The sequence below is a fragment of the Dendrobates tinctorius genome, unplaced genomic scaffold (genome assembly GCF_039654945.1).
Source record: "Dendrobates tinctorius isolate UK_male_01 unplaced genomic scaffold, ASM3965494v1 ptg000120l, whole genome shotgun sequence".
NCBI classification, from domain to species: domain Eukaryota; kingdom Metazoa; phylum Chordata; class Amphibia; order Anura; family Dendrobatidae; genus Dendrobates; species Dendrobates tinctorius.
Window position 1 is genome coordinate 44,222,504 of NW_027361788.1, and position 27,119 is coordinate 44,249,622.

Below are 27,119 nucleotides of genomic sequence, written 5' to 3' on the forward strand. Positions count from 1 at the left end.
CTACGTCATCTGGGGTCATTGTCACAAGACATCGCTGGGAACAGGACTTGCCAGGAGCATTGCGAGGATGGGGAAAGCTGCAGGGGACGCCGGAAGGTGAGAATATCAAGATTTTTTTATTTTTTTAAAATTATTTTTAACATTAGATCTTTTTATTACTGATGCCGCATAGGCAGCCTCAATAGTAAAAAGTTGGTCACACTTGTCAAACACTATGTTTGACGAGTGTGACCAACCTGTCAATCAGTTTTCCAAGCGATGCTACAGATCTCTTGGAAAACGCTAGCATTCTGCAAGCTAATTACGCTTGCAAAAGGCTAGTTTTTCGCGGGAATTCCGCATGCGGATTTCCCACGGCAGGGAGTTGCGGAACTGCCGCGGAAATATCTGCGGCAATTCCGCACATGTGCGCATAGCCTTACAACATCACATCAACACAGGCAAAGAGGTCACCATAGATGTCCAGAAGTTAAGTCATGTGTAACAATGAGAAATGACACAGGGAAAAGTATTGAACACATGAAGAAAGAGGTGCAAAAAGCAATGGAAAGTCCTGACACCAGCTGACATCTATCAGTAACTAGAAAGCAATCCTGCCACTTAGTGAGAAATAATATCAGCTGATGGCCTATAAAAAGGTATCTCATTACTAAGGCGCCACACAGGAACCATCTCATGATGGGTAAAACCAGTGGTCTCTGTTGAATGAATAGGTAAAATCTATACCAAACGAGCACTTCTGCAGCAAATAGTGACATACTGAAGCTTTAACAATGCAACAAAGGCTAATGTCTGTGTTAAAAAAAACCAATAGCATGTGAATGTGAAAACTCCTTCATTTTGCTGGTTCTGTGAAAATGCTGTTGACTTTACATTTATAAAGTCCAGGGTAAATGATGTCTGATTCTCGGTGTAAGTCCCTCTGTATGTTATGAATAATGCGGGTGAGCGGGCATCTAGCCTTTCCCTATTAATGGGACTGTAATACTCCCTTTCATCGTCTATTCTGAGTGTCTGCATTAATTAGAAATCACTGTGTGCGTTCGCTTTGGCGGTACGGTATGGAATTCTGGCATTTGCGGAGTCGCCTTCCTCCTGCCCTTTCTCTCTGTGTAATCCCAGCCGCCCCTGAACCTTCTGACTATTGCAGAACATGAGGTATTGTTCTCTGTTCGTCAAGGCTGTTGCTGGGAACAACGTGCTGCGCGCTTCTCTATTCAGCTTTCATGGTGATGAACGAAGCGGTGAAGATCAGGGCTGTAGAGGAATCACTGCAGGATTATAAGGTTTGTGGGATGTGGTCAGTGGTACTGGGAAATGCTCTGACAGACCAGGTTCCTACTGGATAGACTGGAAACGCAAAGTCTGCAGCGGAAACTGGCGCCGCAGATTTAAAATCCACCTCATGTTTGTGGGTTTCGCTCTTTGCAATACAAGGGGTTAAACCTGCAGTGATTCAGTGGTGAAATTCCCATGATTTGTTTCAGATGATGGAGTCACTATGGCAATAGCTTGGTGAATGGACTCCATTCCGAGTCCCGGTTCAGAAAATCAATTTTTCATAGTATTAAGCAAAACTACCATTCCCAGCAACTCAGGGTTTGTTGAGAGTTGTAATTTTGCAATGGAAAAAAAAAAAAAAAGATTGCTGTCCACGTCAACTACAGATAAGATGCACATGGAAATCTGTCAGTGGATGCTAGGAGTTGTAGCTCCATAACACTGGGAAATTGCAGTTGGATAAAGGTGATGTAGTGACATGCTCCGACAGGGGTCTAAAACCTGCGCCACACCAGCCGCTGTGAATCAGGGCATGCTGGGAGTTGTAGTGTGACAACAGTTGGAGTGCCGCAGGTTGCTGACCCGTGTGTGAAGTCACTACATGCAAGGATTGTCTTATTCTGTATAAACCATGGACCCGCCAATCAATCCAACATTGTAAAAGAAAATGGCATGACCCCCCGCAGGCTCTACCCCTAAGATCAGCATTCGAGGCTCATGTACCAGACGGGGAGCGGAGCTTATGAGATAATTATCACTTATTTTGCAATTGATTTCATAGCTACAATACAAAGAGTTGAATTTTGGGCCTTGTAGTTCCCTGTCACAAACTTATTGGGCACTGATGAATGAATTCTGACATTTCCCTTCTTATAGGGTGGTTGCTATGTAGTGGAAGGAAGGCGGGCAGTGAAGATCTGGACTTCTCCTCCTCCTCCTTCCTGTAAGATCACATACATCGCACACGGCTGAAGACTCCCAGGCCAGGAAAATCCACATTTCTCAGTAAGTGTCTGTTCTGTGTTGTGTCATGAGCTGAGTGACAGCAAGCAGAGAAGGTACCCCATAGTAACTTGTATGTTCTCGTCCCTACGCTGAGAGTTGGGGTGTGCAGACCTCTTGTGCCTGCATCGCTCCTCCATACTGATCTTTCTTTTCTTATGATGTTCCTTTAAATCTGACTTGTAACATTCAGTCTCCTGTTGTGGATGGCAGCTAAACCCTGACTATGGAGGTATAAGAATACTGGGAGTGGAACGGCAAACGGTCCATGATCACAGCGTTTCCTTTATCAGGGAGTTTTTGCAAAAATTCTACGATTTCCAGCTATGTTGTAACCTCTGCGGTTATGTCACCTCCTCCTTCTATATAGGATATCACTGTGGTTGCACAGTGGTCAAGGTACAGCCCACCACATTAGATACAATGTAATAAGAAAAAAGTTCTGTTGCTTCTCACAAAATTAGAATATCTTCAAAAGTTAATTTATTTCAGTTCTTCAATACAAAAAGTGACACTCATTATATAGTCATTACACACAGTGATCTATTTTACGTGTTTATTTGTTAGTGTTGATTATGGCTTACAGTCAATGAAAACCCAAAAGTCATCATCTCAGTAAATTAGAATACTTTATAACAAAAGCTTCAAAAATGATTTTAAAATCAGAAATATTGGCCTACTGAAATGTATGTTCAGTAAATGCACTCAATACTTGGTCGGGGCTCCTTTTGCATCAATTACTGCATCAATGCAGTGTGGCATGGAGGCGATCAGCCTGTGGCACTGCTGAGGTGTTATGGAAGCCCAGGTTGCTTTGATAGCAGCCTTCATCCTCATCTGCATTATTTGGTCTGGTGTCTCATCTTCCACTTGACAATACTCCATAGATTCTCTATGGGGTTAAGGTCAGGCGAGTTTGCTGGCCAATCAAGCACAGTGATACTGTTATTTGTAAAGCAGGTATTGGCACTTTTGGCAGTGTGGACAGGTGCCAAGTCCTGCTGGAGAATGACATTTCCATCTCCAAAAAGCTTGTCCGCAGAGGGAAGCATGATGTGCTCTAAAATTTCCTGGTAGACGGCTGCTCTGACTTTGGTCTTGATAAAACACAGTGGACCCACACCAGCAGATGACATGGCTCCCCAAACCATCACTGATTGTGGAAACTTCACACTAGACCTCAAGCAGCTTGGATTGTGGCCTCTCCGCTCTTCCTCCAGACTCTGGGACCTTGATTTCCAAATGAAATGCAAAATTTACTTTCATCGGAAAACACCTTGGACCACTGAGCAACAGCCCAGTTCTTTTTCTTCTTGGCCCAGGTAAGACGCTTCTGGCGTTGTGTATTGGCCATGAGTGGCTTGACACAAGGAATGCGACACTTGTAGCCCATGTCCTGGATACGTCTGTGTGTGGTGGCTCTTGAAGCAATGACTCCAGCAGCAGTCGACTCCTTGTAAATCTCCCCCAAATTTTTGAATGGCCTTTTGTTAACAATCTTTTCAAGGCTGCTGTTATCCCGGTTTCTTGTGCACCTTTTTCTACCACGCTTTTTCCTTCCACTCAACTTTCCATTAATATGCTTGGATACAGCATGGTGGCTCAGTGGTTAGCCCTGCAGCCCTGCAGCGCTGGGGTCCTGGGTTGAAATCCCATCCAGGACAACATCTGCAAGGAGTTTGTATGTTCTCCCTGTGTTTGTGTGGGTTTCCTCCATGTTCTACAGTTTCCTCCCACATTCCAAAGACATACAGATAGGGAAATTAGAATGTGAGCCCGTTGGGGACAGTGATAATATTGTCGGTAAAGCACTTTGGAATTAATGGCGCTATATAAGTGAATAAAATAAATAAAAAATAAATACAGCACTCTGTGAACAGCCAGCTTCTTTAGCATCGGGTATTCTAGAATATGTATGTAGTTTATTTATGAAGTTTTATTAATAATGCAATGCAATAATGCTCCCCCCAATCCTGATATGCATGGTCCTCTCACCCCCCAATCCTGATATGCATGGCCCCCTCACCCCCCAATCCTGATATGCCTGGTACCCCTCACCCCCCCAATCCTGGTAAGCATAGTCCCCTCACCTTCCAATCTTGGAATGCAAGGTCCTTTCACCCCCCTTTCCTGGTATGCATGGTCCTCTCGCCCCCCCCCCCCAATCCTGGTATGCATGGTCCTCTCACCCCCCCTTTCTTGGTATGCATGGTCCCCTCACCCCCCCTTTCCTGGTAAGCATGGTCCAGTCACCCCCCCCCCCTTTCCTGGTATGCATGGTCCTCTCACCCCCCCAATCCTGGTATGCATGGTCACCCTCACCCCCCTATTCTGGTATGCATGGTCACCCTCACCCCCCCTATCCTGGTATGTATGCCCCACCCCTATCCTGGTATGCATGGTCACCCTCACCCCCCCTTTGCTCGTATGTATGCCCCACCCCTATGCTGGTATGCATGGTCACCCTCACCCCCCCTATCCTGGTATGCATGGTCACCCTCACCCCCCCTTTGCTGGTATGCATGGTCACCCTCGCCCCACCCCTTTGCTCGTATGCATGGTCACCCTCACCCCCCCTATCCTGGTATGCATGGTCACCCTCACCCCCCTTTGCTGGTATGTATGCCCCACCCCTATCCTGGTATGCATGGTCACCCTCACCCCCCTATCCTGGTATGCATGGTCACCCTCAACCACCCCTTTGCTGGTATGCATGGTCACCCTCACCACCCCCCTTTGCTGGTATGTATGCCCCACCCCTATCCTGGTATGCATGGTCACCCTCACCCTCCCCTTTGCTCGTATGTATGCCCCACCCCTTTGCTGGTATGCGTGGTCACCCTCACCCCCCCTTTGCTGGTATGTATGCCCCACCCCTTTGCTGGTATGCATGATCACCCTCACCCCCCCTTTGCTCGTATGTATGCCCCACCCTTTTGCTGGTATGCATGGTCACCCATGCCCCACCCTTTTGCTGGTATGCATGGTCACCCTCACCCCCCTATCCTGGTATGCATGGTCACCCTCAACCACCCCTTTGCTGGTATGCATGGTCTCCCTCACCCCCCCTATCCTGGTATGCATGGTCACCCTCACCACCCCCGTTTGCTGGTATGTATGCCCCACCCCTATCCTGGTATGCATGGTCACCCTCACCCTCCCCTTTGCTCGTATGCATGGTCACCCTCACCCCCCTTTGCTGGTATGTATGCCCCACCCTTTTGCTGGTATGCATGGTCACCCTCACCCCCCCCCTATGCTGGTATGCATGGTCACCCTCACCCCCCCTATGCTGGTATGCATGGTCACCCTCATACCCCCCTTTGCTGGTATGTATGCCCCACCCCTTTGCTGGTATGCATGGTCACCCTCACCCCCCCCCCCATCCTGGTATGCATGGTTACCCTCACCCCCCCTTTGCTGGTATGTATGCCCCACCCCTTTGCTGGTATGCATGGTCTCCCTCACCCCCCTTTGCTGGTATGCATGGTCCTGTCACTCTTCTTTTCTAGTATGCATGGTCTCTGTTAAAATAAAAAATAGTTATATACTCACCTTCCGACGGCCCGCGATCTCCACTCCACGCGCCCGGCCTCGCGGTCCCAGTAATGCATTGCGCGAAACACCGCTGATGACGTCATCTCCGGTCTAAAGCACAATGCATTACTGGGACCGCGAGGCCGGGCGCGTGGAGTGGAGATCGCGGGCCGTCGGAAGGTGAGTATAACCTTTTTTTTTTTTTTTTATTTTAATTCATTTTTTTTTTTTTTTTTTTTTTTATTTTAATTCATTTTTTTTTTTTTTTTTTTTTTTTACAGAGCCCTGCGCCCGACTGTACCTGCCGAGACCAATCAGCAGCAGACGCAGCTTACCGTTACAAACAGCTGCGCCTGTCGCTGATTGGTCAGCGCCGCAGGATTTCGGTTGCAGACAGACAGACGCGATAAGACGATATGTATATAGATTATAAAATATTCGCTGATTCAATTCCTCTCCATTGTCACGATCTCTTCTTGTTTTACCTAATATTTCTCCCATCTGGAGGTTTGCTACAATGGTCTAGGAAATCCTTTTTAATATTGTAGCAATATATCAGTACAGCATAGAGCTTTGTGCTGCCAGATAGCAGACATATACTGACACGTGTGATGTCTCGTGCCTGATCCAGGTTCTGGTCTTGTCCTGTACTTGGTACCTGTGACTTGTCAAGTGATGGTGACTACGGTCCTGACTCTCATGGCCCTGCTGGTGTGCATTGTCCTCCTGGTTGTCTGGCGAGTGCGTACCAATGGTGAGTGGGCACTCTGGTGGCACGATAACTACCTGGAACGAATACGAGACTTTCTTTCTGGAACCACTCGGCCGATGCGGATCCTGCAGTATGTACAGCGCAGTGCCAAGTATGGAGATGTCCTCAGTGTCATTTCTACCATAGATTCGTTTTGCTCCAAGGTGGAATGGGCCATGAATGTTGGAGATAAGAAAGGTAAGTAACAATATCATTTTAATTATCTGTCCTGAATGCTGAGGGCAGTATTATAGTAGTTATAGTGGATACGAAAAGTATTCAGACCCCTTTAAATTTTTCACTCTCTTGTTTCTTTGCAGCCATTTGGCAAATTAAAAAAAGGTTCATTTTTTTTCTCATTAATGTACACTCTGCACCCCATGTTAACTGAAAAAAACAGAAATGTAGAAATTTTTGCAAATGTATTAAAAAAGAAAAACTGAAATATCACATGGTCATAAGTATTCAGACCCTTTGCTCAGTATTGAGTAGAAGCACCCTTTTGAGCTAGTACAGCCATGAGTCTTTTTGGGAATAAGTTTTTCACACCTGGATTTGGGGATCCTCTGCCATTCTTCCTTGCAGATTATCTCCAGTTACGTCAGGTTGGATGGTGAACGTTGGTGCACAGCCATTTTCAGGTCTCTCCAGAGATGCTCAATTGAGTTTCGGTCAGGGCTCTGGTTGGGTCAGTCAGAAAAATGGTCACAGAGTTGTTCTGAAGCCACTCCTTTGTTATTTTAGCTGTGTGCTTAGGGTTATTGTCTTGTTGGAAGGTGAACCTTCGGCCAAGTCTGAGGTCCAGAGCACTCTAGGGAAGAGCTTTTCATCCAGGATATGTCTGTAGTTGGCCGCATTCATTTTTTCTTCAATTGCAACCAGTCGTCCTGTCCCTGCAGCTGAAAAACACCCCCATAGCATGATGCTGCCACCACTATGTTTCACTGTTGGGATTGCATTGGGCAGGTGATGATCAGTGCCTGGTTTTCTCCACACATACCGCTTAGAATTATCACCAAAAAGTTCTATCTTCATCTCATCAGACCAGAGAATCTTATTTCTCATAGTCTGTGAGTCCTTCATGTCTTTTTTTTTTTTTTTAGCAAACTCTATGCGGGCTTTCATATGTTCTTCCACTGAGGAGAGGCTTCTGTCGGGCCACTTTGCCATAAAGTCCCGACTGGTGGAGGGCTGCAGTGATAGTTGACTTTGTGGAACTTTCTCCCATCTCTCTACTGCATCTGTGGAGCTCAGCCACAATGATCTTGGGATTCTTCTTTACCTCTCCCCATGGCTCTTCTCCCACGATTGCTCAGTTTGGCTGGACGGCAAGGTCTAGGAAGACTTCTGGCAATCCCAAACATCTTCCATTTCAGGATTATGGAGGCCACTGTGCTCTTAGAAACCTTGAGTACTGTAGAAATTCTTTTGTAACCTTGGCCAGATCTGTGCCTTGCCACAATTCTGTCTCTGACCTCCTTGGTCAGTTCCTTTGCCCTCATGATTCTCATTTGGTCTGACATGCACTGTGAGGTCTTATATAGACAGGTGTTTGCCTCTACAAATCAAGTCCTATCTGTTTAATTAAACACAGCTGGACTCCAATGAAGGAGTAGAACCATCTCAAAGAGGATCACAAGGAAATGGAAAGCATGTGACTTAAATATGAGTGAGCAAAGGGTCTGAAAACTTATGACTGTGATATTTCAGTTTTTCTTTTTAATAAATTTGCAAAAATTTCAACATTTCTGTTTTTTTCAGTCAATATGGGGTGCAGAGTGTACATTAATGAGAAAAAAATGAACTTTTTTGCATTTACCAAATGGCTGCAATGAAACAGAGTGAAAATTTAAAGGGCTCTGAATACTTTCCGTACCCACTGTATATTCTTGTACATAGGAGCAGTATTATTGTAGTTATATTCTTGTACATAGGGGGCAGTATTATTTATTATTATTATTCATTTATATAGCGCCATTTATTCCATGGCGCTTTACATGTGAAAAGGGGAAATATCGACAAGTGTAATATATACAAGTGTAAGACAAGGGACACACAAGTACATAAGGAGAGGTGACCCTGTCCGCGAGGGCTCAGTCTACAGGGATGGGTGAGGATATAGTAGGAGGAGAGGGTAGAGCAGGTCGTGCGGTGGTTCAGTAGATCGAGGATCATTGCAGGCTGTAGGCTTGTCGGAACAGGTGGGTCTTCAGGTTCTTCTTGAAGGTTTCCGTTGATGGTGAGAGTCTGATGTGTTGCGGTAGGGAGTTCCAGAGTATGGGGGAAGCACGGGAGAAGTTTTGTATGCAGTTGTGGGAAGAAGAGATAAGGGGGGAGTAGAGAAGGAGATCTTGGGACGATCGAAGGTTGCGTGCGGGTAGGTACCTAGAGACCATGTCACAGATGTATGGAGGAGACAGGTTGTGGATGGCTTTGTATGTCATGGTTAGGGTTTTGAATTGGATCCTCTGGGCAATAGGAAGCCAGTGAAGGGCCTAGCATAGGGGGGAGGCTGGGGAATAGCGGGGAGACAGGAGGATTAGTCTGGCAGCACAAAGTGTAGGATGGACTGGAGCGGTGCTAGAGGGGAGGCCAGAGAGTAGGAGGTTGCAGTAGTCGAGGCGGGAGATGATAAGAGCGTGCACTAGTGTTTTTGTGGTTGAGGAATGAGCGGATCCGGGAAATATTTTTGAGTTTGAGGCGGCAGGAGGAGGCGAGGACTTGGATATGTGGTTTGAAAGAGAGCGCAGAGTCGAGGATCACCCAAAGGCACCGTGCATGCGGGGCTGGGGAAAGAGAGCAGCCGTTGACATTGATGGATAGGTCTGGTGGAGGGGTAGAGTGAGATGGGGGAAAGATGATGAATTCTGTTTTGTCCATGTTCAGTTTGAGAAAGCGAGCAGAGAAGAAGGCTGAGATAGCAGACAGACATTGTGGGATGTCAGTCAGTAAGGAGGCGAGGTCGGGTCCAGATAGGTAGATCTGCGTGTCATCGGCATAGAATATAACTACTATTATAGTAGTTATATTCTTGTACATAGGGGGCAGTATTATAGTAGTTATATTCTTGTACAAAGGGGAAAGTATGTCAGTGAGGGTGACACTATGATGGAAAATTTGTTCTGTATTCTGAGATATATTAATGTTAATTAAATAAATTAGAATTTATAAGAATGTACTATTTATCTGAGGAGTGATAACTGCAATGCCAGAGTTAAGTATTCGTAAACCATTGTGTTCCCTCTTGTCCATATTCTTTTGCCAGGTGAGATCCTCGATGCAGTGGTATTGGAGACTCGCCCTCATTACGTATTGGAGCTTGGTACATACTGTGGATACTCGACCATGAGGATAGCCCGTCTGCTGCCCGCTGGTGCACGACTTATTACTATAGAAATGAACTCTCACTATGCCCAGGTGGCTAAGGAGCTGTTTCAACATGCTGGTCTGGATGCACAGGTGGGAAGCGGCGGCATTGTACCCAAGACATTGGACAGTAGCTTTTCCATATCCTCATATCTTATTCATCTTTCTGTTTTTTTTCTGTCATACACTGCACCTGATTTTTCCATTCTCCCTGCCCCTGTAGCTGCCCCCTATATCCGATTTCCCATTACCTTCCACTCTTCCCTCTTGCTCTCAGGCAGAGCAGAATGTCATGCAGTCCGCTTGCCATCAGCGTAAGTGGTGTCTCCAAGAGGCCCTTCTCTATACCACGCTACAGTGTCTGCAGCTGCCACTTCAGCTGTTTTCTCGTTCCCCTCAATCCCCCCTGAGTCCTTCCTCACTTTCTGCCCAGGATAAATCTGTAGAGAAGCGGCCAACAGGTCCAACGTGCAAGGTGAGATCCCGAGCTCGGTAGGATTTACAAGCTGGTGTTACTGCTTGGGAGTGTGCTGGAGCAAATGAGATCAGCCCGTATTGATTTAATGGTGTTACAGGAGATGGATTTTGGATTAAGTCAGACCACTCTGTACAAGTCCCACCTTTCTTCTTGGTTCCTATTTCAGGACTAAGTACAATTGCCCTCATTAATGTGTCTACTATAAATGTCTCCATAACATTATCATCATAGGAGTGGCATTCAAAACAGTGCTCCATGTAGATAGGGGCCAGATAAAGAACACAAGCCATCAATGCCTGCTTAAGTGTCACTAGGTACTGACCATAGGCACCTATAAGAGTGGCTGACATGTATGCCTTCATAACAGTATTGTATAGGAGTTTCACCCAAAACAATGCCAACCATGAATGGCCACATTGCAAAATCTTCCCAAGAATAAAAAAATATAAAACAGTCTCACCCAAATCAATGCCCCTATAAAAGCACCAGCCATGAATGCCTCCATTAGCGTCAGCAGTTACTGACTGTGGGCATCCAAAATAATTTTATTATTTATTTATAAAGCGCCATTAATTCCATGGTGCTGTACATGAGAAGGGGGGTTACATACAAAGTTATAGATATCGTAAACAAATTTACAATGACAGACCGGTACGGAGGGGAGAGGACCCTGTTCCTTGTGGACTTACATTCTAAGGGATAGTGGGGAAGAGACAGAAGGTCGGGGGTGCAGCAGCTCTGGTGGTTTTGAGGCGGCGGCTCGGGCGGTGATGAGGCAGCAGAATTCTTATTGCAGGCTGTAAGCTTTCCTGAAAAGATGGGTTTTCAGGTTCCGTTTGAAGGCTCCCAGGGTGGTGGATAATCGGACGTGTTGAGGCATGGAATTCCAGAGTATAGGGGATATTCAGGAGAAATCTTGGAGGCGGTTGTGTGAGGAACGAATAAGTGTGGAGGAGAGTAGGAGGTCTTGGGAGGATCGAAGATTACGTGAGGGAAGATATTGGGAGATTAGTTCAGAGATATAAGGAGGGGACAGGTTGTGCATGGCTTTGTATGTCAGTGTTAGTAGTATGAACTGGATTCGTTGGTGAATTTGGAGCCAGTGGAGGGATTTGCAGAGGGGGGAGACAGGGGAGTAGCGAGGAGAGAGGTGGATTAGTCGGGCAGCAGAGTTGAGGACAGACTGGAGTGGTGCAAGAGAGTTAGCAGGGAGGTCACAGAGGAGTGTTGCAGTAGTCAAGACGTGAGATAATGAGGGCATGTACAAGAGTTTTAGTAGATTGAGGGCTGAGGAAGGGACGGATTCTGGAAATATTTTTGACTTGGAGGCAACAGGAGGTGGCAAGAGTTTGGACGCGTTGTTTGAAGGACAGGGCAGAGTCGAGAGTTACTCCGAGGCAGCGGATTTCAGGTGCCGGAGAGAGCATGATGCAGTTTACCATAATAGATAGATCAGGTAGGGAAGATATATGAGATGGAGGAAATATGAGTTCAGTTTTGTCTACATTAAGTTTTAGGAAGCGAGAGGTGAAAAAGGAGGATATGGCTGATAGACACTCTGGGATTCTGGACAGCAGAGAGGTGACATCTGGGCCAGAGAGGTAGATCTGATTGTCATCTGCATACAGGTGGTACTGGAAACCATAGGACTTTGAGTTGTCCTAGACCAAGAGTATAGATGGAAAAAAGTAGGGGCCCCAGGACAAAGCCTTGGGGGACTCCAACAGAGAGAGGGCGGGATGAGGAGGTAGTGTGGGAGTGGGAAACGCTGAATGTGCGGTCAGAAAGGTATGAGGCAATCCAGGACAGGGCAAGGTCTTTGATGCCAAGGGAAGAAAGAAACTGTAGCAGTAGGCAGTGGTCGACTGTGTCGAAGGCAGAGGACAGGTTGAGAAGGAGGAGGATGGAGAACTGTCTGTTAACTTTGGCTGTAAGTCATTAGTAATTTTGGTCAGGGCAGTTTCAGTGGAGTGGTGGGGGCGGAAGCCAAATTGGAGGATGTCAAGGAGGGAGTTAGATGAGAGGTAGGAGGAAAGTTGAGCATGGACATGCTGTTCAAGGAGTTTAGAAGCAAAAGGGAGCAGTGATATGGGGCGATAGCTGGGCATAGCAATTGGGTCAATGTTTGATTTTTGAGGATGGCTGTTATGGTGGCATGTTTGAAGGCAGAGGGGAAGGTACCAGAAGATAGGGATAGGTTGAAGAGATGGGCTAGGGCTGGAATGATCATGTTAGTGAGGTTGGGGAGCAGGTGGGAAGGGATCAGGTCAAGTGCACAGGTGGTGAGGTGTGATTTGGAAAGGAGATGAGTAAGCTCTCCTTTGGTGATGTTGGAGAGGGAGATTATTAGGGAAAGGCAGAGGTCTGGTATGTGGAGTGGTTGGGGTGGTGGAACAGTAAAGGTTTGCCTTGTTTGGTTGATCTTGTTTTTGAAGTAGGTGGCAAAGTCCTAAGCAGAGATGAGGGGAGTTGGAGGTGGCAGTGGTGGGCGGAGGAGAGAGGTAAATGTGCTGAACAGTTGTTTTGGGTTGTGGGATAATGAAGATGCAAGGTTTGTGAAATAGTTCTGTTTAGCAGAGGTGAAGGCTGATTTGAAGGTAAGTGTAGCTTGTTTGAGAGCAGTGAAGTCGTCTGGCAGGCGTGTTTTCTTCCAACGCCGCTCCACGACCCTGGATGCTTGTCGAAGTTTTTTGGTGAGGTTGTTGTGCCAGGGTTGCCTATTGATTTGTCGCACTTTTCCATGCATGAGAAGGGCGACTGAGTCTATGGCTGATGTGAGGGTGGAGTTGTAGAAAGCGGTGGCACTGTCCGTGTCGTGAAGATATGGAGGATAGAGGTAGAAGAGAGTCGAGTCTGTGAATGTCTAGGTGTGCGAGGTTTCTGCGAGGATGTGCTAGTGGCTGGACATGGGGGGCAGGTGAGAAGGACAAGGATGAGATGGTGAGTAGCTGGTGGTCAGACACGGGGAAGGGAGAGTTTGTGAGATTGGGTAGGGAACAGAGATGGGTGAAGATGAGGTCTAATGTATGTCCATCTGTGTGGGTGGCTGTGGAGGACCACTGAGTAAGTCCAAAGGATGAGGTAAGTGACAGGAGTTTGGAGGCTGCTGGGTGTCAGTGGGGATGTTGAAGTCCCCCATGATGATGGTGGGGATGGAAATAATACCCCCACAAGAGTAGAAATAAGATTTTGAGGTTTGATGCTTTACCCCCTGGGTACACTGGTATAATTCATCAGATTATTGCCGAGGCCCTAAAGAGAATACTTCACCACTTTCACCCATGGGGCCTGATAACAGGACTTTTGTCACCACCTTCACCCCCCATGGGGCCTGATAACAAGACTGTCATCACCACCTTCCTCCCCATGGGGCCTGATAACAGGACTGTCGTCACCCCCCTTCACCCCCCATGGGGCCTGTTAACAGGAGGGTCGTCACCACCATCACCCCCAAGGGGCCTATGTAATCAGCTGTTAATGTTCACTACGGAGTGGAGCAGCTGATAACAATTTACAAATCAATGCTTGGTTCCCATGATAGAATCCGGCTCACGCCCTCTCCATTATCTGTGCCCGTCCTCATTATGCCGCATCCAGGGAAGACCAGTTATCTGAAGAAGAGTAATTTTACTCTTGGGGATACCACCAGGTTTCACTGCACAGGGATCGGACCTGTATGACAGGCAAAGCCGTCAGGTAAATGAGTGTTTCTCATGCTGGATCTCCAGTGAAGTCAAACCTAAAGGGAAGAAGGATCTCCTCTATATGACAGCGGAGACCTTGGAACAGTATAACTTTTTGTCTGCTACTGGGCAAGAACCAATCGACTGTGCATGTCCAAAATCCAAAGTCAGAATTGTTGTAACATGACAGGAAATTTTGTAATGCATACATTTCACAAATGAATGAAGCATTTGGAAAGCAATGAATCATTTTGTAGAGGACGAGTTTTACTCCAACAATTACTTGATCTACATCAAAGTTTTCATAGTAAACTGTATATATGAAAATGGAATAACAAAACTTCAAAGTCTTGAATTCCAGTTTAAATGTCTTAATTGAGCAAGACCCAGTACTGTTAGTGCTTCAGGCGTCTGCTTTTACTCTTGTGATCGTGCATGTGTACCCATTGCGAAAACCAGCAGTAGTCCGCCATCATGTTGGGATTCCAGTGGCCTTGGTATCTATTCATCTCTTTATGGAACATCTCTCTCCATGTTTGTCCCTTATATGTCCCACATTGGGTGGAAAAAAGTCATGATGGGAATGTAAGAAATGTATTTTCTTTTTTTTTTTTAACTGTGTATTTTATTAACATTTTTAAACAGATACAGAAAAAGTACATGAATGTATAGATATGTCTCACAAGCTTGTTAGCAATAACTGTAAACCAGAAATCAGTATACATATCTTAATATCCACTAATACAATGAAAACAGGGAATATGACAAGACGAACAATACAATACTAGACAGGGAAATATAAGGAGGGGGGGGGAAGGAGCGGGGAAGGTGAATATTTCAGGCTTCCATCAAGGCCAAACTTCACTGTTATTCTTTATTGGCCCAATAAGTGTCCCATAGTGACCAAACACTTTCAAAAAGATCTACCGTGTCATTTGACAAGGCAGATAGATACTCCATCCTTCTCACATCTTGGATCCGAGAATGGAGATCGGCAAGTGAGGGTGGGTGGGCTAACCTCCAGTTACAGGCAATTAGACACCTGGCGGCTGTGGTCATATGCAACAGTAACCGCTTCACTCTCTTCCCCAGCTGAACAAGTGGTATATTTAATATGTAGAATTTAGGATCCAGGGGAACCCGAAGGTTAGTTACTTTATAAATAAGAGATTGCACCAGCCTCCAGAAACCCTGGATATTGGGGCATACCCAGAATATGTGCGGTATGTCTCCTCCTGTAGCTCCACACCTCCAACAATTGTCAGGTATAGTTGGGTTTAGTTTATGTAGTAGTGATGGGGTGTGATACCAATACATAATTAATTTATACTGATTTTCCTTATAAACATAGCACGAAGATGTCTTTGAGGCAGTATCCCAGATCCGTTTCCACGTACACAAGGGAATGGTCTCACCAAGGAAATCTTCCCATTTCCTCATATAGGTGTGATTTGGCTTGTCTTCTGGGCATGGGGCAACTAAAATACGATATATATCTGAGATGAGGCCTTTAGTAGAAACCCCAGCTCTGCATAATCTTTCAAATAGTGTAGGGATAGAGACTTCTAAGGAGGCAAAAAGGGAATGCATCAGGTGTCTTACTTGTAAATACCGATACTGGAAATTGCCAGGGAGATTGAATTTAGCAGATATGTTGGCGTAGGGGAGAAGTACTCTGGAACTTGCGTCTACTATGTCAGCAAAGCAAAAGAGTTTCCTGTCAAACCATGTTTTAGTCGCTATACCCTGCATACCGTCTGGCATTCTGGGATTAAAAAGAAAAGAAGTCAAGGGAGAACGTTCGGATTTAAGTGGAAACTTTTTGACACAACAGTCCCATATCCTCTTAGTGAAGGCTATAGGGCCCAGGGTATGTGGATCAAGCTTGTTAGATGAGGTGCCCCAGAGGTAGGAGTTGGGGTGTATTGGGGCAAGCCATAACTTCTCTATTTCCATCCATCTAGAGAAGGCACAGCGATTAGACCATGCAGGGATGTGACGTAAGTGTACTGCCCAGTAGTACCTAGTAATATCTGGGACCCCCAAGCCTCCTCTCAGTTTACTGTCAAATAAAGTGGTTTTCTTGATTCTATATCTCTTGTGGGCCCAAACAAATTGAAGTATACTAGACTGAATGTTGCGCAACTCTTTGTATGGCACACACACACCGGAAGGGTCTCAAATAGGTAAAGTAGCTTTGGCAGAACAGACATTTTGACTGCAGAGATTCTGCCAAACAGAGACAACGGGAGCCTGTTCCAATTGAGCAGGAGCTTTTTTATCTCAGTAAATAAACTAGGATAGTTCTGCTGGTATAATAGCTTATACTTAGATGTTAATTGTATCCCCAGGTATGTCAAGGATATATTTTTCCATTTATAGTTGTAGTTTTCCTGTAATGAGGAAACCCGCACCTGTGGAATATTAAGAGGCAGAGCTTCCGTTTTGTTCTGGTTGACCTTATACCCCGACAGCCTTCCAAATTGTAGCAATAAGGAATGCAAATTCGGGAGGGTGATATGTGGTTGGGACAAAATCAATAGGACATCATCCGCATATAGAGATAGCTTAAACTCCTTATCTCGTACCATTACTCCACGTATATTAGGGTCATTGCGAATAGCAGCAGCCAATGGTTCAATACACAAGACAAAAAGAAGGGGGGACAAAGGGCATCCTTGACGGGTGCCGTTGTGTATTTGAAAGGGTTGAGATGTGGCATAAGGAAGCCTGACCGAAGCTGAGGGGCATGAATATAGACTTTTCAGGGCAGTAATAAATGCACCCGAAATTCCAAAATGATGTAACGTTTCGAACATGAATGGCCACCCCAGTCGGTCAAATGCCTTCTCCGCATCCAAACTAAGAAGGAGTGCTTCACTCTCTGTCTTATTAACAACCTCTACTAAGTCAATGATCTTCCTGGTATTGTCTCCTCCCTGTCTACATGGGACAAAACCCACCTGGTCTTTGTGTATTAGGTGAGGGAGTAGCGCTGAAAGACGTAGAGCCAGTAGTTTAGTAAAGATTTTCATATCAGCATTAAGGAGTGCTATGGGCCTATAATTGGCACATTCCATAGCATCCTTCCCCGGTTTGGGTATAAGCGTAATGTAAGAATGTAGCATACTTGCGGGTATAGGGGAGCCCGTGAGGAAGCTATTAAATAATTTAACTAAATAGGGGGTGAGTCGAACCGCAAACGCCTTGTAGTAGAAGTATGTCAGGCCGTCTGGACCCGGTGATTTTCCATTAGGAAGTAATTTAAGCACCTCTCCTACCTCTTCACCCGTGATTTCTTTATTCAGTGTATTTACAGTGTTCTTAGTAAGAGTAGGCAGCTTACACTGCCCAAGAAAGGAGTGGATTAGGTCCCTCTGTTTTCCTGGGTCTGTAGGAAGAGTGCTAGGCAAAGAATACAATCTTGACAAATAATCCTGAAAGATGTTTGCGACTTTAGTGGGATCATAGAACATATTCCCTCCCAAATCTCTCAAGGCATAAACGGATGAGTTCCCCCTATCCTCTCTAAGTTGGCGGGCTAAAAGGGAGTGAGGTTTATTTCCTTTGTCATAATATTTATGCTTGCTATAAAGTAGTAATTTTTCTGTTGTATTGACCGCTAAGACCCTCAGTTGGGCACGAGTCTTTACTATACCTCTAAGGGTACGTATTGTTGGGTTAAGGGTCATCCTATTCTCTAAGTCTCTGAGACTTTTGAGGAGCTGATCTCTCTGATATAATCTATCTTTTTTTATACGAGAGCTTAATGCTATGCATTGCCCTCTAAAGACGGCCTTATGGGCTTCCCAGACAGTAGAAAAATTAGGCACTGACCCCTCATTGTTCTCGAAGTATTCCATCAATCCGGCTTCCAGTTTGTCTCTGTAGGGAGCCCTCTTGAGGAGGGACTCATTGAGCCTCCAGTGGCAGACTCTTGTACGTGGGATTGTCTGGTCTAGGGTGAGAGTCATTGGCGCGTGGTCTGACCACGTTATTGCACCAATATCCACATTGCTCGTCAATCTAAGGGTCTGAATGTTGCCAAAGAAAAAATCGATCCTGGTGTGTGTGCCATGAGGGGGGGAGTAGAAGGTAAAGGTTTTTTCTGAGGGATGTTTAACTCGCCATAGATCAAATAAGGCAAACCTGCGGATCAGTCTTCGAAAGGCAGCTGTCAATTTACGTTGAGATGGGCTCGACAATTGATTGTAAATGGTCAACCTGTCCAATGAGTGATAGAAAATAGTGTTAAAATCTCCACCCACAATCCACGCTGAGGAGGGGAGGCGTGTTAATTTGAGGAGTACCCGGTTCAAAAAGAGGACCTGGGAGGTATTAGGGGCGTAGATGTTACACAGAATAATTGGAACTTCCTTATATGACCCTTGTAGGATAAGGTACCTGCCCTGTGGGTCTGCCAGGGAGGTAGTAACTTGGATGGGACAGGTCCTTGATATCAAAATCGCCACACCGGCTTTTTTCCTTTCCTGGGAGGCTAAGAAAATTGTGGGGTAAAGGTGTTTAGCGAAATTGCAGTTCCCATTGAGATTCAGGTGTGTTTCCTGTAAGAAAACCACATCAGCTCGCTGGGTCCGCATCTCACCAAGCGCCATTCGTCTCTTAATGTTTGAGTTTAAACCCTTAACATTTAGTGTTAAAATTTTAACCATATTTTAGGTTGTAGTAGCAGAAAGCAAAATTAGCATTACATACAGAGACCAACCGGGTATTGCCCATCTCAAAATTGCCTGATGGCCCACGATGGATGGCTCTCAAAGAGGTACAGAAGATTCCCTCACCACAATCAGGGTAGACACATAAGGAATGGGAGAAGACATTTACAATACACACAACACATAGATCACAACATTTACATGTCACAAATATTACCAGAGAGGAGTGAAGCCACAGGCGAAAGCCTTCTCCGCTACCGTCCTCTCCGGCCAGGGTCAGAGAAAAAAAGATTGGCATAACGTAAAACTTTACCAATATCTAAACCCTGACCTCCTTTACCAACTCTTCCGTAGGAGGAACCAGGGTAACTCTAACCCTTAAAAGGGGGTCTGTAGCTATGGACACACTGCTATCACAGTCAGTGTCAAAAGCTAGATTCTAAACATTTAAGAGAGGAGAGTGTTCAATTCTCACCGCCCTAGTAGCAAGCCAATGCAAATAGTGTGAGGAGTCTTAACCAGATATATTATCATAAAAGAAAAAGAAAAAAGTGAACAGCTACTTATGAAAGAAAGAACCAACCAAAGTCCCTATAATAAACTGGGGAGGGCACAAGATCCCCCACCAACTGCCCCCCAAGGGGGGACTCCAGCTTGAAACCAGAGATTCAAACACAGGGCTCCAGTTCCCAGAAGGAAGAAAAAATATGAAAAATTGTTATCTCAGGTCGGAGCCGGTCGTGCCTTAGGTCGTGATGAAGGGAGATCCCCCCTAGAGTCCACCTGTTGCCAAACCGGACGGAGTAGACTGGACGGCATCTCCAATTCCCAGTCCACCAGGGAGGGCGGAGGAACCCCCAGGTCAGTGCAGAAGGCTGGGAGGTCCCGAATAGATCGAAGCACTACCGTACGACCATCTTTTGAGGCTATGAGGGCAAACGGGAACCCCCAGCGATATCGGATGCCCTTATCTTTTAAGGATGCAAGTAGTGGCTGCAGATGTCTCCTTTTCTGTAGGGTGATCCAAGATAAATCAGGAAATAATTGGATCCGAGTCCCTTGATATTCAATTCTCTCCGAAGCACGGGCTTTAGCCATAATAGACTCTTTTAATTGGAAGTCATGGACACAGGAAATAATGTCACGAGACTGATTTTGCGGCCCCCTGGGGCGTAATGCTCTGTGCTCTGTCCAATTTTATCCTTTGAGTTGTGGGGCACTCCAGTACAGTGTTGAATATGGTTTCAAGTATGGCATGGACATCCTCATTACCCGTGGCCTCAGGGACGCCTCTCACTCGGATATTATTACGGCGTCCTCTGTTGTCCAGGTCTTCCAGATGTTTGTTAGTTTCACTCAGAGCCTGAGCATAAGAAGTCACGTTCTTTTGTAGTTTGATGATGTACTGTCTAGTAGCATCGTGATCCCTTTCCATTGAGTCCACTCTGTCTGCTAGTAGCCCAACATCTTGGCGGATTGAGTTAATCTCTGACTTACAGGTTTCTTTTACTTCTGAGATCAGGGATTTGAAGTCCTCTTTGGTAGGGAGGAGATCCAGATACTTCTTCAATCCTCTGTGGTCAAAATGGTGTTCCATCTCTCCCGACTCAGTCTCTGATGGGGAGTCACGCGACCCCCCCCCCGTCCTCCTGCTGTGACACCAGAGCAGACAGTGAGGGCGTAGAGTCCAGGTCCATACCCACTGGGCCCGACCACGTAGTTTTATTTTTCGCTTGAGTGCCTTTATGGATTGATTGTCGTTGTGACTTTGGTGGCATGGGGTCACTCGCAACACAGTCTCTCTTAGTAAGAAACTTGTCCAAAGGGGTCATAAATGGCTGCCCCCTTCTTAATCTGTATGACCAGCTTGAACCTCGTCTCCTCCTCAGCCCCGCCAGGTCGTCCCCTAGTCCGTGCAATGTATTATATCTCCTTTCAATATTATTTATTGATGTAAAACCGTTAAAATTATAGCTGTCCACTTATGTCCTCCATCTGGGCGGAAAGGCAAGTCTCCCCTCTACGCAGACATTATACAGGGGTGTATATCTCCTCCATGGCTCTTTCTCGTAGTAATTTCTTTACAACAGGCTATTATTTCGATGACCACTAGATGGCAGTAGAGTATAAGGCAAAAAGAGAGCCTTTCCTGCTTTTTTTTTTTTTTTTTAAGGCAACTGCAGCCCAGTTTCCCGCTCCCTTCTTCTTCAGCTATCAGAGCTTGCAAAATGGCGTCGCCCACATGGAGCCCCGGGGTCCCGAGGGGGGCGCAATCGCCGCCGTTGCACCTCTGGAGCACAACCACTTTGTCACTTGGAGATGCCTCCTTCTCCTCAGGGACACTATCTCTCCCGTGTCTGAACTGGGACAGCACTGAAGGTAAGACCCAGGGCTGCACCCTGACTATGTGGAGGTGCTATAAGAAGGCCTTACCTCCACTGTTTCTCTGTGCGTGCTAGGAGCAGTCCCACGGGTATAGTTCCGATCTCAGTGTTCTGCTTGAAGCCCTCCTGGAGTTATGCTCCCAGCCCAGGTCTGTGTCCAGAACCCGGGGTGATAGCCAGGGAACCTGGCTTGCCCCTCGCCGGCCACCTAGGGGTGCTGAATCCTACAGGTATCTTCCAGGGTAGCAGGGGAACCAAGTCAGGATGTTTTGCAGCAAATTGTAAAGTTTAAAGAGGAAGTTTCGTGTTCTAAAAGCAGGAGCCCAAGTGAAGTGCTTCTTCCCTGTTAGGTGCCCAGGCCACGCCCAGAAATGTATTTTCAATGACATTCAGCAGCTTGTTGTCTACTAGTTCAGTATAGCTTTCAGCACGTCTGTTCTCAAGCTGCTAGCTCCAGAAAGCTGAGGTTTGCTCTGAATGTGTCATCATGCATTAGTTTGTTGATTTCGGGTCCAATAACAATTCTGGCCATTTCTATTATGATCAATTGCAACTACATAATATTTTATTAAACCAAGTTTAATGTGAAATGATGGAAGATAAACCTGAAGTCGCCGGACCAGTGATTTGTATATTGTACCCACCCCCTGTGTGCTCGACCCTGAGAGGCCATTGTATCATAATGTAATGATTGCTGTCATTACGATGGTTCCACAGGCACAAGAACCACATGCTTGGTGTCACCTGACTGTGGGTCACCACCATAGGGTCCACACAAATGTTCCATTTATGCTCTGAGTATTTGATCATTTTCAAAATTCACTCCATAGAAGCATGGGTCTTACGTTGTAACCACGTGAGCCAACAGAACAGATGGTTTTTCGTGACCATTGTGCAACAAAACAGCTGTCAAACTCGTTTAACTAGAGTCTATGAATGGCCTCCATTCATAGGGAACACGTGTACCATCTAACTCCACCATAAGACCACTTACACCAGTGCAGAGGCAGACATCGCATTCCATTGCGTAGTATGTGAGGTTGTGGTGCCTCGTTGCAGCAAACGCCATTCCCGAAGTCGAGAAGCTAATTAGCCATTCTTACTTTTCTTTATATAATGACAGATCTCTTACCAGATCCTCTAGATCTGATTGGCTCAGTAAGTGCGGCTGACCCTTCAGTTGTTCTGGATCAGGACATACATCATACCAATCAACATCATCTCCTTCATCAGGATCAGAGCCGTTGGTTTCAGTGGCCATTCCTGCTGCGGGAGGGACAGTGTAATTCAGTATAATTTACATGTTTTTCTCTCAATAGCAAAATCCTTGTTGCGTGGTGGTGGGGGGGAGGGTGGTAGCCGGAGAGTGTAAGATAGCGGGTGCATGGCCACCTCTGCCACTGGGGTGGCGGTGGGGTTTCAGAAGTAGATAGCAGAGTTCTTGATTTTGCAGATTACAATCCAATTACTGAGCTCTAATGACAGCTATAATAATTATATGGCTTTCCCAGAGTCCTGAATAGCACATCTGCTGTAGGGGTCAGGGAATTGTTTCTCCAGCCGTATTGTTTTTTACCCAGCTTTTCTAAGACCAGATAGACCTGGGACTTGTGTGGTGATACATTTTTTTCTTCCCTAGGTGGAGCTGTTGCTGGGATCCAGCTCTGTCCTGATTCCGCAACTGAAAAAGAAACTGGATATAGACAAGTTTGACCTTGTGTTTATAGACCACTGGAAAGTCAGCTACCTCCCTGACACCAGACTGCTGGAGGTGAGTGCACGGTGCAAGGCTATGTCCACCCCTGGGAAACATCAGGCCGCATTCACACAGGGCTGGTGACTAACCTCCCATTTCATTTAGAACAACGCAACACAATTATTACTTCTCCATATTTCATGATCTTTTGTTGATGTCAGTGAATGGAAAGACTGAATCACAGGTGCATGGTTTATTAAAGGATCACACCCAGATGAGGGGTACACATAAAAATCTGGGGGACTCAGAGCCAAAGTCTGAAGTTACTCCCTCCTATGGGTCTCCAACTGCCATTCAATAAGCCATCAGGTTCCGGAAAGCGTGTCGTAGGCTAATGGGAGAGATGAGGCCCACGTTTAACCAGCTAGATGCCAAAGTCACTGTCCACTACAGCATCTTAAAGTATTACACCACTGCGACAACTAACCCCAGCTGTAACAGTTACTGGCAGGTATCTGTTGTGTAAAACGGCTGGGCTGTCCCTCGCTGGCTACGGAGTAGGCACAATTAAAGCCATACAAATCCTGCAGACAATCGCCATGCATATATGGTGAATGTTGGGAGAAAGGTAGCACCCGGCAGTGGGTGGGAACGTTCTGATTCGGGCTTCCTAGCCGCCGTGTGGCCTGCTGTCACCACACCACTGAATTTACTTTACAAATTTTGCATAAATATCGCCCACAAACCGCATGACACTTCTTCATCCTGCAAATATGGGTCTGATCCATCTGAGGATCAGTGGCAGTATAAATGGCAAATCCCAGACAAAAATGACACCACACATTTTTCCAAATTGCACTCGTCACATGCTGGGGGGTGCGAGGTGCCAGGGTGACCTATGCCATTCTCTCTGTATCCTCGTGTCATGTGCTAGGGATAAAAAAAAGCCAATTTTGCAGTGAAACAAAAGCATCTACAGTACCTCTGATTCAGCTCCTGCATGCTCTTATCGCCCCAATACATCCTGCATTCTTGGAGGCTTACTACAGTCTTACTGCTCCGCCATCTGTGCCTACATGTTGTGCCTTCTTGCTCCCCTTGCCCCTGGCATGGCCTCTTCAGCATTGTCGTAACCTTCCATTCTCTTCCTCAGGAATGCGGATTGTTAAAAGCCGGCTCTGTTCTCCTGGCCGATAATGTGACTTGTCCTGGAGCCCCCGATTATCTGGAGTATGTGAGGAACAGCCCTCGTTATCGGAGCCAGTATTTCCCATCCCAGCTGGAGTACCTGCAGGTGGAGGATGGCGTGGAGAAATCTGTCCTGTTAGGGTGATGCCAATCTGTGCGTTACACTACAAAGAGCTTGGCTCATCTGGCCCAGACTGGTCACCTAGGAGTTCAGGGGGGAGGCTGGTGGGCATCAAGTTCCCATTTTCATGCCCCTCAATGTATAGAGTAGATCGTCATCTGGTGCCAGTGCAATGTGACGTCATCGTGGTATCACAGTCTGATGGGTCAGTTAAGGAGATCTGTTCTCCGCCATCTAATCATTTACCATCAAATATACATTGGCCACAAATAGAAATAGCCACCGTCTCTCGGCTGCTCAGGCCCCTGGAAATAAATACTTGGATAATGTAAGAACATTAACATCTAAAACACAAAAAATAAAATCACTTCGTGTTTTCTGTTAAATGGTTCCTCTACGGACAGACTTTTGTAGTGTGATAAATAGACAATATGCAGATTACTTAAATGTTGTTTTACCCCTATAAAATCTGTCCCAAACTCCACTAGGTGTCTCTTGTCTGACTCGCTGTCCACTGCCTCTTGTCAAGTGTAATCTGTCTCTAGTAGTAGAAAGACTGAGGTAGATTAGCGGAATTGGGGCGGGGCATTGAAGCTATACAGGAAGTGGGGTGGAGCTTTGATGCTGCACAGGAAGTGGGGCTTTGCATGCAGGAAGTGAGGGAGTTTAGTTTTTGCTCCTGCTCATTAGGCCTCTTTCACACTTGTTTTTTGTGTCAGTTAAAATCCGCCAAAAAGGCGGAAAAGCAGATCCGTTTGTAACTGATGTGAACGGATGCCACATGATCCGTTTTTTGACGGATCCGCAGAATGAAGAATTTTAAGGCTGTGTGCACACGCTGCGGATTTTGCTGCGGTTCCGCAGCGGTTTTGGCCGCTGCGGACCCGCAGCAGTTTCTGCTGCGGTGTACAGTACAATGATTCCCTATGGGAATCAAAAACCGCAGTGCAGACGGTGCGGAGTTTTCCGCGCGGATTATCTGCGGTTTTCAATCCGCAGAAAGAATTGACATGTCAATTCTTTCTGCGGATTCCATTGAGGAGATGAAAAACCGCAGGGCAAAACCGCTGAGCAATCCGCAGGTAAAACCGCAGGTCTTTTGACCTGCGGTTTCACCTGCGGATTGTATAAAATCCGCGCGGATGAATCCGCACCTTTTCCGCAGCGTGTGCACACAGCCTAAAGGAACCGCTGCCCGGGGGGGGGGGAGAGAGAATTTTTACATCCGCCAGATTGGATTTCAGGGTTAAATTTTCTCCCTGACTTCCTTTCTCTGGGCATGCGCACTGGAAAGTGCAGATCCAACAACCAAAAAAACGTTGCAAGGTCTGTCCAGGCTTACCATCGGATGGAAAAAATTTGGCGGTTCCTCACAAAAACGGATCCAACGGATGGCCATCCGTCAAGATCCGCCAGTAATGCAACTCAATGGGGACAAAAACTGATCCGCAAAAAAAAAATGGTGGATCCGTTTTTTTCAAAACCTGGCGGATTTTGACTGGTTAAAAAACGGAAGTGTGAAAGAGGCCTTAGACAAACTGTATAAAGGTGTAACGGAGAGGTCGTCTTTCAGTTCAGGGCACCGAAGTCTTTGGACAATAGCATGTGCAATGCATACTATGAAGTGAGGGAAAAGACATCCCAGCTCCTATAATGCTGCCAGAATGCTGGAAATATTAAGTTCCCTCTGATAAAGAAAACCTATCATGTTAAACACTAGAAGAGTCAGGAAGCTCCTTGTGTATGACGAACGGATCAAATCCCCAAAGTACCAAGGGGAGTGATGCGGGTAAGGAATTCACAGGATTCAGATGAATAGTTGTAGTTTATTCCCAAAACGTTTCTAGGTAAAATTGACCTTTTTTTCAGGGGAACCACCTGAGGAAGAGGTCCAATATGGAATAAAGAACCATCTATTCTAGTCATCAGCATCCTGTGAGTTCCCTACCCGCAGCACAGCACACCCGCACTGCCCCCTTTGGTACATATATGTTGATCTAGCCTCCCAGCGGAGCAGTAGCAGCAGGGGTGTTGTCGTCTAAGGCTATTGAATGGCATGTGATTTGGTTAATGCCCAATGAACACTTTTTGTCAATCACAAGTCTATCAAAGCTTTCTGGTGTCATCTATGTAAATTGGAAGATTATTCAATAATTAGTATGGCCATGCAAGCCTTAATAAAAGGGTAGAGGTGCAGGCCCTCTGCTTTATGGTTGTGATAATGCCTTTCTGCCCAATCACGTGTAAGGATTGCAGTACTTTGTGCAGTCATCCATTAGAGAAGCCACCGATTGTCTGCATGGCTGGTGAAGCACAGGGGGGCTGTGGGAGGCCCCCATATTCCAGCATGGGACACAAATGACTGATCAGAGACCGTTCTGCTGCACCTTGGTAATGGCCTGTAATTAGAATAATGACAGGGGGCTCAGGAATTTAGGTCACCCGGCAGGAGGGGGCAGCTCATGAGAGGCCTGTGAGGATTAGGGCACTACTTACTGCTGGCATAATTAGGAAGGACACAGACTAATTTATCTCTTCCCTCCTACAGTTTTGATATTAATATTCATGATTCTTGCAGCCGTCTCCTGACGATCGATGTTCGACATGGGTTTATGAATGAAGTATCAGGTCATCTGCTGCCATTCTTATTGTCGCCAGTCATTTGCACAGGAAAATATATCCCAATCATCTGCAGAAGCCAACGGCGCAGGACACTAACGCTCTTTACAATTGGTGTCATTACGTTTTTCTTTCTAAGTCTTAGCACAATTCACACATGCTACAGTCGGATATCATTATACAGAAGAAAATGTCTCCATAGCTATCAGCATTACATCGTAATCACCATGGACAGTGCGATACTGAGCTGTGTATCTAAGCCTTTGTGTGATACTGTTGGTATACTTGCTGTAGCTAAGTATATTGTGCGATTGTATCTGCTGCACCAGTGTATCTA

The 27,119-nt window shown here is 46.1% G+C and overlaps 1 protein-coding gene across 3 annotated transcripts; it reads left to right on the forward strand.

Annotated features, from left to right (window-relative positions):
• The first annotated feature begins 631 nt into the window (after positions 1-631).
• On the forward strand, positions 632-24,647 carry LOC141046699 (catechol O-methyltransferase B-like). 3 transcript variants are annotated; one of them, XM_073541299.1, is made up of 7 exons: positions 671-713; positions 1,181-1,286; positions 2,158-2,286; positions 6,452-6,769; positions 9,837-10,030; positions 22,798-22,929; positions 24,008-24,647. In XM_073541299.1, exons 4-7 carry the CDS (start codon positions 6,496-6,498, stop codon positions 24,185-24,187), a joined length of 780 nt encoding a protein of 259 aa, XP_073397400.1. In that variant the 5' UTR covers positions 671-713; positions 1,181-1,286; positions 2,158-2,286; positions 6,452-6,495; the 3' UTR covers positions 24,188-24,647. The 3 variants fall into 3 exon arrangements, with proteins under 3 accessions (XP_073397401.1, XP_073397400.1, XP_073397399.1); XM_073541300.1 differs by lacking the exon at positions 1,181-1,286 and having other exon boundaries at positions 632-713; XM_073541298.1 differs by lacking the exon at positions 671-713 and having other exon boundaries at positions 1,080-1,286.
• Positions 24,648-27,119: the final 2,472 nt, after the last annotated feature.